Here is a 13,837-nt window from a genome sequence, read left to right as displayed (position 1 = left end):
CTGATACCAATTTCTATGTGGGCATTCTTTGTTGCTATACAATCTCATATATTTTTATGATAGGTGAGCTTGTGAACAATCTTTTCCAGGTAGTTCTCAGATAATGCATTTAATAATGTTTCCCAAGATGTCTTGTCACACACACCACTCACAGAACTGTAATTTTGCCAGTTGAGTGTTGGATGGTTAAAGTCTCCTCCAATGATAATATGATTACGGAACTTGCATGTTAGTGAATGTAAGTTTTCTCTAAAATTTTTCCTAGTTGATTGTTGGATGATTAAAGTCTCCTCCAAAATATGATAAGGGAACTTACATATTAGGGAACTTAAGTTTTCTCTAAAATTTTTCAGAAGGTGAGTCTTATGGATGACAGAAGGATCTGATTATAAGTTTATGCACACCCTTGATATTGAAATCTCGTCCAGTTAATCTTGCTTGCAGTTTCAATCTCATTCTCGTTGGTTTTAGTTTCTTGTCTCCTGTGACAAATCTAGTGCCTCCATTTACCATTGGCATACCCTTTCAATGTACACTTAAATTTTCATTAAATATCTAAATGCTGTCAATATTGGGTCATAAGCAGCTCTCTGTGCCTAGTATAATGTGACCTCCACAGATTTTTAGGAGCATTTCAAACTATGGCACTTTGTTTCAAAGGATTTGGCAGTTAATTACTAGAATTTTAATACCCTCTACTATGGCAGAAGTCCAGCAACTAACAGTGTAACTTGTTACAGAACCTTCAAAGTCTGTGGTTGAGTTCTTCCACTGGACTCAGAACCATGGGGCCACAATCATTTCTGGAGACAGTGTTGCAAATTTTAGCTTTGTTGAAACTCCTGGTCTTTTCAACCTTCTCTGTTAGCCACTGGAATGACACAAGTGTGACTTCAGAGCCCAGATGATGAGCATCATTTGTGACAATGTATGCCTCAATGTGCAACTGATTCACCCTGTTATCTCAGTGTTTGCTGGACTTGCCTTTTCACTTTTCAACATATTGAATGACACCCTCAGGCATATATACTGACTGCATCTAGAGTTCCTTCTCATTCCTTGCTGCCATTTCCCTAAGGAGTGCTGTTATTAGCCATACTTTTGAACTGCTGATGATATTCAATGGCTTAGTTTTGGTCTCAGTGAAAAGCAGCACATCAAACTTGTTGGTTAGGGGCATGCATATCACACAGTTCTCCCTGAAATTCTCTATGTAAGGTGCTTATTCCTATCTCTGACATGCCTTTCTGTAAAGTGAACAAGTAGTGGTAGATCTCTTACTTCCTGTAAATGAGAGAGGATTCACAGGAGAGGATAGTACTCGAGGTGCCTTTGGTATTTTTGATACTCAACACCCATTCACATCAGCTTATTATCATTTGACAGTAGCCAGAGGATTTCTAGCTGCTTATGAACATCAACTAACCCATCCTGTGTTCAAGAATAGCATTCACAATGGGGCTGCATTGTGGACGGTGCAATGTTTTACAGAACAATAAACATTAAACTATATTTAAAATAAGCTTGCTGATTGTCTGTTAATTTCTGGATTTGTTAAGCTAGAATTATTACTAATTCCCTTCAAGAGCTGAAGCAATTAGTTACAGATAACCTTGGTATAAAAGTTACTAATGTTCTGAAACTTTTTTTTGAGGCTATTCATCTACATCTACATAGATACTCCGCAATCCACTGTATGGTGCCTGTACCACTAGTAGTCATTTCCTTTCCTGTTGCACTCGCAAATAGAGCAAGGGATAAATGACTGCCTATATGCCTCCATATGAGCCCTAATTTCTCATATCTTATCTTTGTGGTCCTTACATGCAATGTATGTTGGTGACAGTCAAGTCATTTGGCAGTCAACTTCAAATGCCGGTTCTCTAAATTTGCTCAATAGTGTTTCTTGTCTTCCCTTCACGGATCCCTATTTGAGTTCCAAAAGTATCTCTGTAACAGTTACGTGTTGCTCAGACCTACTAGACACAGATCTAGCAGCCCGCCTCTGAATTGCTTTGATGTCTTCCTTCAATCCACTGTGGTATTGATCACAAACACTTTAGTGGTAACTCAAGAATAACTCGCACCAGCATCCTATATGCGGTCTCCAGTATAGGTGAACCACTGTTTCCTAAAATTCTCCCAGTTCCTCTAAATTTTCTCAGTAGTCAACCATTCACCTTTCCTACCACAATTCTCACATGATCATTCTATTTCATATTGCTTTGCAGAGTAATGCCCAGATATATAAATGATTTGACTCTGTTAAGTATGACACTAGTGATACTGTATCTGAACATTACATGTTTGTTCTTCTATTTATCCACATTAATTTATATTTTTCCACATTTAGAGCTAGCTTGAAATTTTGTCTAAGTCATCTTGTGTCTTCCTACAGTCACTCAGCTTTGGCACCTTACCATACACCACAGCACCATCAGCAATCAACCACACATTGCTGCACACCCTATCTGCCAAATCATTTATGTATACAGAGAAAAACGGTGGTCTTATCACACTTACCTGGGGCATTCTGATAATACCCTTGTCTCTGATGAACACTCACTGTTGAGAACAACATATGGGACACATTACTTAAGGGGTCTTCAAGCTAGTCACATATCTGTCAATTTATTCCATATACTCATGCTTTCATTAACAACCTGCAATGGGGCAGCATGTCAAATGCTTTCTGGAAAGCCAGATATATGGAATCTGCCTGTTGCCCTTCATTCATTGTTTGCAGTGTATCATGTGAGAAAAGGGCAAGCTGAGTTTCACAAGAACAATGTTTTCGAAAACCATCCTGATTTGTGGAACTAAGCTTCTCAGCCTCAAAAAAGTTTATTACATTTGAGCCAAGAATATGTTCAAGGATTCTGCAGCAAACCAAAGGTAGATCTGTTCTTTTACCATTCTTATATACTGGAGTCACATGTGGTTTTTTCCAGTCACTTGAGACTCTGCGCTGGGCAACAGATTCATGATAAAAGCAGGCTAGGTAAAGGATAAATGCCACAGAATACTCTTTGTAAAACTGAATTCAGCTTCCATCTGGACCTGGTGATTATTTGCTTTCAAATCTTTCAGTTGTTTCTCTATGCCAGGGGTGTTTATTACTATGTTGTCCATATGGGAAGTGGTCTTCTGGTCAAATGACAGTATGTCTGTATGACTCTCCTGTGCAAATGATTTCTTGAACGTGAAATTTGAAACTTTGGCTTTTGTTTTGCTATCTTCAACTGCCACACCAGACTGGCCAACAAGGAACAGAATAGAAGCCTTAGTCCTACTTAACGATTTTATGTAGGACCAGAATTTTCTCGGGTTCTCTGCCAGATCTTTTGCTAAGGTGTGACAGTGGTAGTTGTATGCTTCGCAGAGAGATCTTTTCACAGATGCACGAATCTCTACTAACCTTTGCTTGTAGTGATTTTTGCATTCCCTTTTGAACTGAGAATGCAACAGCCTCTGCTTCCTCAGCATCTAAATTTTGTTGCTAAACCATGATGGGTCTTTTCCATCCGTATCCAGTTACTAGCTGCATAACTCTCTAGACCACGATTTACAATCTGCTTAAACTTTGCCCATAATTCCTCTACATCCACCTTACTGGAACTAAGTGATGTCAGTTCACTGTCTAAGTGAGATGCTGACAACTGGTTATCTGCTCTGTCTAGCAGAAACACTCTCCTAGCCTCCTTGAGTGATTTGCTAACTTTCGTGATCACAGTTGCTGTAATGATATCATGATCGCTAATCCCCATTTATATCTGACATTGTCAATAAGGGCCAGCCTTTTTGTAGCTACAGGGTCTAAGATATTTTCATTGTGTGTGGGCTGCCAAACTGGCTGTTCAAGACACTTTACAGAAAACGCATTCAAAAGTATTTCGTGTGACTCTTTGGTTGTACCCTCCGCAATGAATCTGTGGACATCCCAGTCTATACTTGTTAGGTTAAAGTCACCTCCAACTAATTTTACATGATCTAGGTATTTATGCAGTGACCGTAGACTTTCTTGAATGACTCTAGAACTGTCACAATGGAATCGAGTGTCCGGTAAAAACATCCAACCATTAAGTTGGTTTCACTTACACCTGTTGCATGTGACCAGATAACTTCACTGTCACGCTCTACTTTGACCTCAATAGAGACAATATTTTTATCAACTGCAATGAACACTCCCCCTCCGATGGCCTGTAATATGTCTTTCTGATATACATTCCATAATTTGCCAATGATAGATACTGCCTACAGGAAAATTAAAGAGACCCTTGGAGAAAAGAGAACCACTTGTATGAATATCAAGAGCTCAGATGGAAACCCAGTTCTAAGCAAAGAAGGGAAAACAGAAAGGTGGAAGGAGTATATAGAGGGTCTATACAAGGGTGATGCACTTGAGTACAATATTATGGAAATGGAAGAGGATGTAGATGAAGATGAAATGGGAGATATGATACTGCGTGAAGAGTTTGACAGAGCACTGAAAGACCTGAGTCGAAACAAGGCCCCGGGAGTAGAGAACATCCCATTAGAACTACTGACAGTCTTGGGAGAGCCAGTCCTGACAAAACTCTACCATCTGGTGAGCAAGATGTATGAGACAGGCGAAATTCCCTCATACTTCAAGAAGAATATAATAATGACAATCCCAAAGAAAGCAGGTGTTGACAGATGTGAAAATTACCGAACTATCAGTTTAATAAGTCACAGCTGCAAAATACTAACGTGAATTCTTTACAGACGAATGGAAAAACTGGTAGAAACCGACCTTGGGGAAGATGAGTTTGGATTCTGTAGAAATATGGGAACATGTGAGGCAATACTGACCCTATAACTTATCTTAGAAGCTAGATTAAGGAAAGGCAAACCTACGTTTCTAGCATTTGTAGACTTAGAGAAAGCTTTTGACAATGTTGACTGGAATACTCTCTTTCAAATTCTGAAGGTGGCAGGGGTAAAATACAGGGAGCGAAAGGCTATTTACAATTTGTATAGAAACCAGATGGCAGTTATAAGAGTTGAGGGGCATGAAAGGGAAGCAGTGGTTGGGAAGGGAGTGAGACACGGTTGTAGCCTCTCCCCGATGTTATTCAATCTGTATATTGAGCAAGCAGTGAAGGAAACAAAAGAAAAATTCGAAGTAGGTATTAAAATCCATGGAGAAGAAATAAAAACTTTGAGGTTCGCCAATGACATTGTAATTCTGTCAGAGGCAGCAAGGGACTTGGAAGAGCAGTTGAACGGAATGGACAGTGACTTGAAAGGAGTGTATAAGATGAACATCAACAAAAGCAAAACGAGGATAATGGAATGTAGTCAAATTAAGTCGGGTGATGCTGAGGGTATTAGATTAGGAAATGAGACACTTAAAGTAGTAAAGGAGTTTTGCTATTTGGGGAGCAAAATAACTGATGATGGTCGAAGTAGAGAGGACATAAAAAGTATACTGGCAATGGCAAGGAAAGCGTTTCCGAAGAAGAGAAATTTGTGAACATCGAGTATATATTTAAGTGTCAGGAAGTCGTTTCTGAAAATATTTGTATGGAGTGTAGCCATGTATGGAAGTGAAACATGGAAGATAAATAGTTTAGACAAGAAGAGAATAGGAGCTTTGGAAATGTGGTGCTTCAGAAGAATGCTGAAGATTAGATGGGTAGATCACATAACTAATGAGGAGGTATTGAATAGGATTGGGGAGAAGAGAAGTTTGTGGAACAACTTGACTAGAAGAAGGGACCTATTGGTAGGACATGTTCTCAGGCATCAAGGGGTCACCAATTTAGTATTAGAGGGCAGTGTGGAGGGTAAAAATCCTAGAGGGAGACCAAGAGATGAATACACCAAGCAGATTCAGAAGGATGTAGGTTGCAGTAGGTACTGGGAGATTAAGAAGCTTGCACAGGATAGAGTAGCATGGAGAGCTGCATCAAACCAGTCTCAGGACTGAAGACCACAACAACAACAACAACAACAACAACAACAACTTGCCAAATATCTCAGAACTTTCCAGTTTGGGTTTCAGCCAGCTCTCAGTCCCAATAATAATCTGAGTGCAAGAACTTTCCTGGAGTGCAGTAAATTCAGGAACTTCATTATGAATACTTTGACGGCTTACTGATAAAATTTTGGCAGTCAAAGTGTGTGTATTCTGAACGCCTTTTGACTTCCCTTGCTGCGTATTGACTGGTGAGTGTTCATCAGAGCACCTCAAACTACTGTCTAGCCTAAAAAAACTCTCATGTGCACTCACAAGTACTGTGATACCTGAGTAGCTGCTTCCTTTGTGTAGTGCAACCTGTCAAGGACAATCCTACAAATCCCCACAGGATAACACAGGTCTAGAAAGCTGCAGCCATGACTTTCACAGAGTCGACAGAGCCTTTGGCTGACACCCTTCACTCAGCTCTAAACTAAAGCACCCTAATCAAGTCTGGGAACAATGTCACAAATTGTGAGCTGTGTTTGCATCCCATGCATGAGGCCGGCAGTCTTCACCACCTCCGCCAGCTGCCTGTATGAACTGAAGATGGCCTCAGAACCCGTGTGACAGGTGTCGTTGGTGCCAGTTTGAGCCACAATTTGCAGATGAATACGCCCTGCACAGCCACAGGCAAAGCCACCTCCGTGAATCGGGTGAGGCCCACCAGCAGATGTACCAAGTGCACATTGGCTTTCTTTCCAGTCCTGAATGCTATCTGCCTAATGGGCTCCATAACGTGCTTAACATTGCAGCTCCCTATAACTGCCACGTGTCTGCTCAGCCCCTGCTGAAAGAGTGGTCACCTGTCCACTCACAGAGTGACTGGGTGAATGGAGGTGGCCCGTCTCCACGTTGGTCCTCCAGCTTGAGCGACGCAAACACATTACCACCCGCCACTCATGCACCAGTGAGGGCAGGTCCACTGCATCGGGTGCACTAGGAGGTGCTTTGGAAGCAGAGCCTGTGGGCAAAACAAGCGACACCTAAGGTGTCCCATGCAGTGTGCCAGATTCTCTGCCATCGCTATACCCTGAGGCAGAGCCTGAAGGTGACTAATCGTAGCCAAAAGTGCACTTAGCTGTTCAAGAACTATTGCCAGTTCCTCCTGCATCCACACACAGCATGCACAGAAGCATTATGTTCGAGTATAATGACTTTTCTGGAGACTAGAAATCTACTCTGTAGGAATCATCATGGGTTTCGAAAAAGACGGTCATGTGAAACCCAGCTCACGCTATTCGTCCACGAGACTCAGAGGGCCATAGACACGGGTTCACAGGTAGATGCCGCGTTTCTTGACTTCCGCAAGGCGTTCGATACAGTTCCTCACAGTCGTTTAATGAACAAAGTAAGAGCATATGGACTATCAGACCAATTGTGTGATTGGATTGAGGAGTTCCTAGATAACAGAATGCAGCATGTCATTCTCAATGGAGAGAAGTCTTCTGAAGTAAGAGTGATTTCAGGTGTGCCGCAGGGGAGTGTCATAGGACCATTGCTATTCACAATATACATAAATGACCTGGTGGATGACATCGGAAGTTCACTGAGGCTTTTTGCAGATGATGCTGTGGTGTATCGAGAGGTTGTAACAATGGAAAATTGTACTGAAATGCAGGACGATCTGCAGTGAATTGACGCATGGTGCAGGGAATGGCAATTGAATCTCAATGTAGACAAGTGTAATGTGCTGCGAATACATAGAAAGATAGATCCCTTATCATTTAGCTACAAAATAGCAGGTCAGCTACTGGAAGCAGTTAATTCCATAAATTATCTGGGAGTACGCATTAGGAGTGATTTAAAATGGAATGATCATATAAAGTTGATCGTCGGTAAAGCAGATGACAGACTGAGATTCATTGGAAGAATCCTAAGGAAATGCAATCCGAAAACAAAGGAAGTAGGTTACAGTACGCTTGTTCGCCCACTGCGTGAATACTGCTCAGCAGTGTGGAATCCGTACCAAATAGGGTTGGCAGAAGAGATAGAGAAGATCCAACGGAGAGCAGCGAGCTTCATTACAGGATCATTTAGTAATCGCAAAAGCGTTACGGAGATGATAGATAAACTCCAGTGGAAGACTCTGCAGGAGAGACACTCAGTAGCTCGGTACGGGCTTTTGTTAAAGTTTCGAGAACATACCTTCACTGAAGAGTCAAGCAGTATATTGCTCCCTCCTACGTATATCTCGCGAAGAGACCATGAGGATAAAATCAGAGAGATTAGAGCCCACACAGAGGCATACCGACAATCCTTCTTTCCATGAACAATACGGGACTGGAATAGAAGGGAGAACCGATAGAGGTACTCAAGGTACCCTCCGCCACACACCATCAGGTGGCTTGCAGAGTATGGATGTAGATGTAGATGTAAACTATAAAAGCATACAGGTTCTTAGATATGCAACTTGCTACACTCCTGAGATTTCACCAATGGAGACTGATACATTAATGAGCTGTGTAGCTGGCTGTTGCATGAGAAACTGTGGCACGACAGACTGAATGAATTTACACTTATAAAAATGTGAGATTAGACCTCTTTAAGAGAAAAACATGCACAAAATTTAATAAACACACTATGAGGAAAACAGAGAAAGATGAACACTTAACTTGCTGCTCTGTAGATGTATATCAGCTGAGAGCTGTCACTAACAAACTTACAAACAGTGTTAAATGCAGATATATACACTGCTGTTGAAAATTAAGACTAAATATATGAAAATATATTAGTTATAACATGCTACAGTAACTTAATCTAAAACATCTAATTACTACAAAATAAATGCAATACACTTGTAACTTCAACAAATTCTCAAAAATGCATCTTTACTTACGTTAATGTACACTGAAATTTGTGATGAACAATTCTTTGAACAATAACTGTGAATTACAAAAGCCTATATTGATCATACAGTGTAAGCTTTCACGGCTGGTATTGTCTTCACTTAAAACTTCTGCGCTGACAGGCCGTGGTTGAAGTATAAAACTCTCTCCTGACGTTTCGTCTCCGACTGTGGGAGACATCCTCGGAGGCGAGCAGTTCGCCGCTTTACCTCCGAGGATGTCTCCTGCAGTCGGAGACGAAAGGTCAGGAGAGAGTTTTATACATTGACCACGGTCTATCAGCCCGGAAGTTTTAAGTGAAGAAAAGCCTATATTTTACAAAATAAGTAATGCACAATCAACAAAACTTCTCAAAAATGTGCATATGCAAGCAGCTGTTTTTCACATAACTATGCAATGAATTTAGTGGATGATTGTGAACAAAGATTGCCAAAAAGCATGATTTAAGTTTACAATTGATGATGTAGTAAATGTTTTTCATGACACTTGTAAATGTAAAAAATACATAGTATATCCTGATATACATCAGTATTGATGCAGTGAATTGAAGATTATGAGAGAATGACATGACCAACAAATTATCAGAACCTATAATTATGAACCTGTTATACATGATCTCACACAAAGGGAAATCCAAAAGTCAGCCTGTATATGTAAATTAGTGTGTGAATGCAAAGATTTTTTTACTTAGCTGAATTTGTGACACATTCAACACTGACGTACCAAAGATGAACACTGTTGTGTCAGTTTATCATGGTCAAAATTGTGAAAACTTTGGAGCACCAACAAAGCATATCTTGTGCTTAAGCAGCTAAAAATGCTGTGTAATGAACTAGAATGTATTGATCGTAAGACCCTCAAATACCATACTTACAGTTACAATTTATCACTTTTTTGCTGTCACTTGGTTTGACTACATGGAGATGAACTGAGGGGACAACAGTTCATTGGTGATGCAGCAGTAGAAGAGTTCACACAAAGTGGACACAAAGTATTAATAGAAAATCATCAGTTTCTGGAAAATTAATATTCATAATAGATTGGAAAATCAGCCAAACTGTTGCAAATAAAGGATTATTATATAAAGGGATAATAAACCTTTATTTGCAACTGGTTGGCTGATTTTTCAACCAGTTGTGAATTACACAGTCACTGTCTCACAGCCATGTTTTAAGATTTTGAAATATTCATAATAGTTATAAATCTGGAAGTTTGCAGAAAATAAGATACATATCTTTAACTTCTAGCTTCTTAGGCCTAAAGAAAGCTGATATTTATTTCAGGCAGTTAAAATGGACAGAACATGTAAAAGCTTTAACAAAGAGACTATCCACAGCATGTTTGCTCTATGAATACTTGCACCAGTGTGCAATATTTCATGCCTCAAAATGACATATTTTGGATACATACCCTCAGTCCTTAGTTATGGAAGCATGTTTTGGGGAACAAGTGATAGGAATATTCAGTCTGTCTTCAAGGTGCAGAAAAGATCTGTACGGATAATAACAAATAGCAGCAATAGGGCCCATTGTACTGATTTATTTTAAAAAAACTAGAAATTCTGACTGTCCCATGTGAATACATTCTCCAGACTGTAATGTATGTCAGGAAAAATGTTCATCTGTATGCTACAAACAGCTCAGTTTATGGCTGTGAAACTAGGTCCAGCCACTACTTATACCAAAACAGGAAAAAAAGTCCAAAACACAGAACAGTATGCCATATAATGGCCTAAAACTGAACAACAGATTGACACAGGAAATAAAAGGTCTAAATGAACTTCATATCTTTAGCCAAAAGCTAAAAACATATTTATTAAGCAAAAGTTGTTACAAGGTAAATAAATATTTAGAATGATTGTAGATAGCTATTTAGTGGACACAAATAACACATAGGCCTATATAAAGTGACAGCATATGGCATAATTATAAATATTGTAAGAATTGACCTGTAAAAATTATAAGAATAGAATTGTAAATATTGTAAGAATCTATGTATGTTTTAGTTCATAAGACACAATTGACGACATCCATACAATTTATTGTTATATGGATGAATAAACATATCAATCAGTCAATCAATCTACTGTTAATTGGTATTGTAACATTTGAAATCTTGCAGCTATTTCTGAATCTTGCCACAAGTAACTACATAAAACCATGAAAAATATTTCTCCATGATTTGCAGTTAATGTTTTTCATTGTGGTTTATTTTCATACTTGTTCACCTTCTTTTACAATAGGGTTTCTACAGTTGATATCAATATAAATTTTATATTATACAAATGCAAAATCAGCATGTATGTAAATATCTCTTACCCATTTTTAATGAGATAATCACTGTAAAGTTAAACCCTTCTTGTAAGTCCTTAGACAGTGGATTAACTTTTTAACTGTATTTTCCTTACACCTCACACTTTTAGTAATTGCTAAGCATTGTTCATACTAAATAACTGACAATTGTTTTCTGAAAAAAAAAAAATTGTATAACTTTTTTTAAAATTTAAATGTTATTTTATTTTCCTTCTGCCAGTAAAAATAGTGTAATATAACAGAAGCAGTAAATAATTGATTGATTTCTTTTAAGTGTTTTGAAGCAGGGAGTTAGTCATGTAGACACATGATTGTTGTAAATATGCTAATGTTATAAACTTATTGTGTATTCATTGGCCTTTTTTATTGTTTCAGTCATGTCCTAATAATACCTGCCTTCAAATAATACCATTCTTTTGTGATGGTACTTCCACTGACATGGACGAATGTGTCGAAGTGGATGGAATTGAAACTCCATCTTTGGACAATGACATGATCAGATGTACAAATGTGGTTCAAACTGTGAAATATGTGGTACATCACAATGGTAGTGAAGGAGTTTTAAAAATGGAAGCTTTTTTCTGGCTCATCAACATCACATTAACAGAACAAGTTTTTACCCAGGACTTTGAAATTTTGTTCACCTGGTTTGGTAAACAAAGGAAACCATTCCAACGCAGTGGCAGGCCAGGTTATATTTTTGGTAAACCCATTATGGCTGGAACGAAAGTTTTTCAGCCATCTGCACAGGAGCAGGAACCTGATCGAGAAGCAATAATGCTAAGTGATGATCCACTGGGGTGGCTGACTATTGCTAGACCTCTGTCTGATGGTTCTTGTGGACTAGTTCATGAATATGCTAGCAGAAGCATTGTGACATTTGGCGAAAATCAGAGAACTTCATGTGTCATGTACCTCCATTTATCTGACTTCAGTAATATGACATCGTGTACCTCAATACAGAGGAAGGTATTTCATATAATGCTTGGCAACAATGCTGAAAATATAACTGAACTTCAATTATTCAATCTTTATGTGGCTACATTTGGAGATTCCAGTGTGGAGGATACAGGTGACTGGGTGCCTGTATTATTTGAAAATATTCCTCAGTCTGAAAGTTCTCTGGATAGAAATGGTAATGTTTTTAAATGTAGAAATATTATCACTACATTTCATACTTCTATTTTGTATTCATATACTGGATCTGTTCTTAATCCTCAGGCAAAAATAGTTGGCACATCCTTCACATTTGGCACACCACATGATCTTATTTATAGATGCTTGCACCCAGGTTGTGAACAGATTCAACTGTCAAGCAAACAAATTCAGATAGTCAGTTCTGTTTCATTTTATGATGTATCTTCTGAACCAGAATTATATTTTTCAAAGCCCCCAGTATATGAAGTGAAACTTCCATTTGATTTCTTTTATCCTTTTTTATCAAACACGCAATCAACAAATGTTGTTAACTACACAAAAATACTACCTATTTACTTCTTTTTGCTTACAACACATACATTTGCATATAATATACTTTTTGAAGTGAATTAATTTTTTTTTAATTTTACATCATTTAAATAAATCACATAAATCAGCATTTTGAACAGACAAAAAAGTGTTGTCAAAGAAAATGATTTATTTCATTAGATGTTGTGTTAAATCTTGTAAGAATGTCATTTTCAATTTGGTACCAACTAAGGGTGTTGTATAAAAATGATTTACTTTATTGCCGGTATAAATTATTATGCACAGCATTCTTGACAATGCTCTATTGAAAAATCTGATTGCTTCAGAACACTGAGTAATGTGCATTGTGTCTAATACATTGAACAGTATATATAGTATAATTACTTAATCTCTTGTTATTGAACTTGATGACAGTTGCATTGTATCAGTTACTGCAATGAAACTGGTTTGGGTTTTTTATTACAGGATACATTAGAACTACATATTGTTTTATATCATAATTGAGACTGTCAATTTACAGTTAGGAATAATTGCAGAAATAATTATAATGTCAAAAACCATTTGGAACAAATGTCATAATGAAAAGAAGTGGAGGATGTGGTGTGCTGTGTGCTGTTCAAATGTGTGTTCTATTGTCTGTAATCACAGTATCACTTCCAGTGTTTCATTGTCATATGTTGTATTTAAAAGTAAACATAAAATCATATTTAATTCAGTTGTGTATTGTAATTCTCTTGACAAATGCAGAGGAATTTTATGTAATTATTATTATTATTATTATTATTATTAAAATATCTTGTTGTTTCTGTCTGCGTGTTCAAGTTAATCATTGAAAGTCTGTGGGGATATTGATACAGTTTTCACTAGACACTAGACTGATTCACGAGAAAGGTTTGTGGGCATGGGATCCAGGTATAAAACCACCCGACTGTAGAACCAGGTCAGCATATGCTGCCATCGACTTTCAAAATGACTTGTGGTGAAGGATGTATCAGATAACAACATGTTTTTTGATATAGAGTTGATGTTCAAGAGGTGTGAAGGGATATATGGGAGATCATCGTGCAGAGAATGAAGCTCACTCTGGACTGGCACTGGAGGTGGCTGGGTGGCAAGTTGCAATAACACACACAGAACTTATCTGTGAGTGGGTAGATCGTACTGTACTAGCACTGCAGTCAGATGGCTGGCATATGGCCATAGCTTGCACCACACTGATACTGCAA

The 13,837-nt window shown here is 38.3% G+C and overlaps 1 protein-coding gene across 1 annotated transcript in view; it reads left to right on the top strand.

Annotated features, from left to right (window-relative positions):
- Positions 1-12,695, top strand: part of LOC124795648 (tectonic-1-like) — a 98,041-nt gene extending 85,346 nt beyond the window's left edge. The window contains exon 5 of the mRNA XM_047259721.1: positions 11,520-12,695. Within this exon, the coding sequence (XP_047115677.1) occupies positions 11,520-12,695 (1,176 nt within the window). The remainder of the gene's footprint in view (positions 1-11,519) is intronic.
- The last annotated feature ends 1,142 nt before the right edge of the window (positions 12,696-13,837 follow it).

Source organism: Schistocerca piceifrons, chromosome 4, assembly GCF_021461385.2.
Source record: "Schistocerca piceifrons isolate TAMUIC-IGC-003096 chromosome 4, iqSchPice1.1, whole genome shotgun sequence".
NCBI classification, from domain to species: Eukaryota; Metazoa; Arthropoda; class Insecta; order Orthoptera; family Acrididae; genus Schistocerca; species Schistocerca piceifrons.
This window is presented reverse-complemented; position numbering and strand designations above follow the sequence as displayed.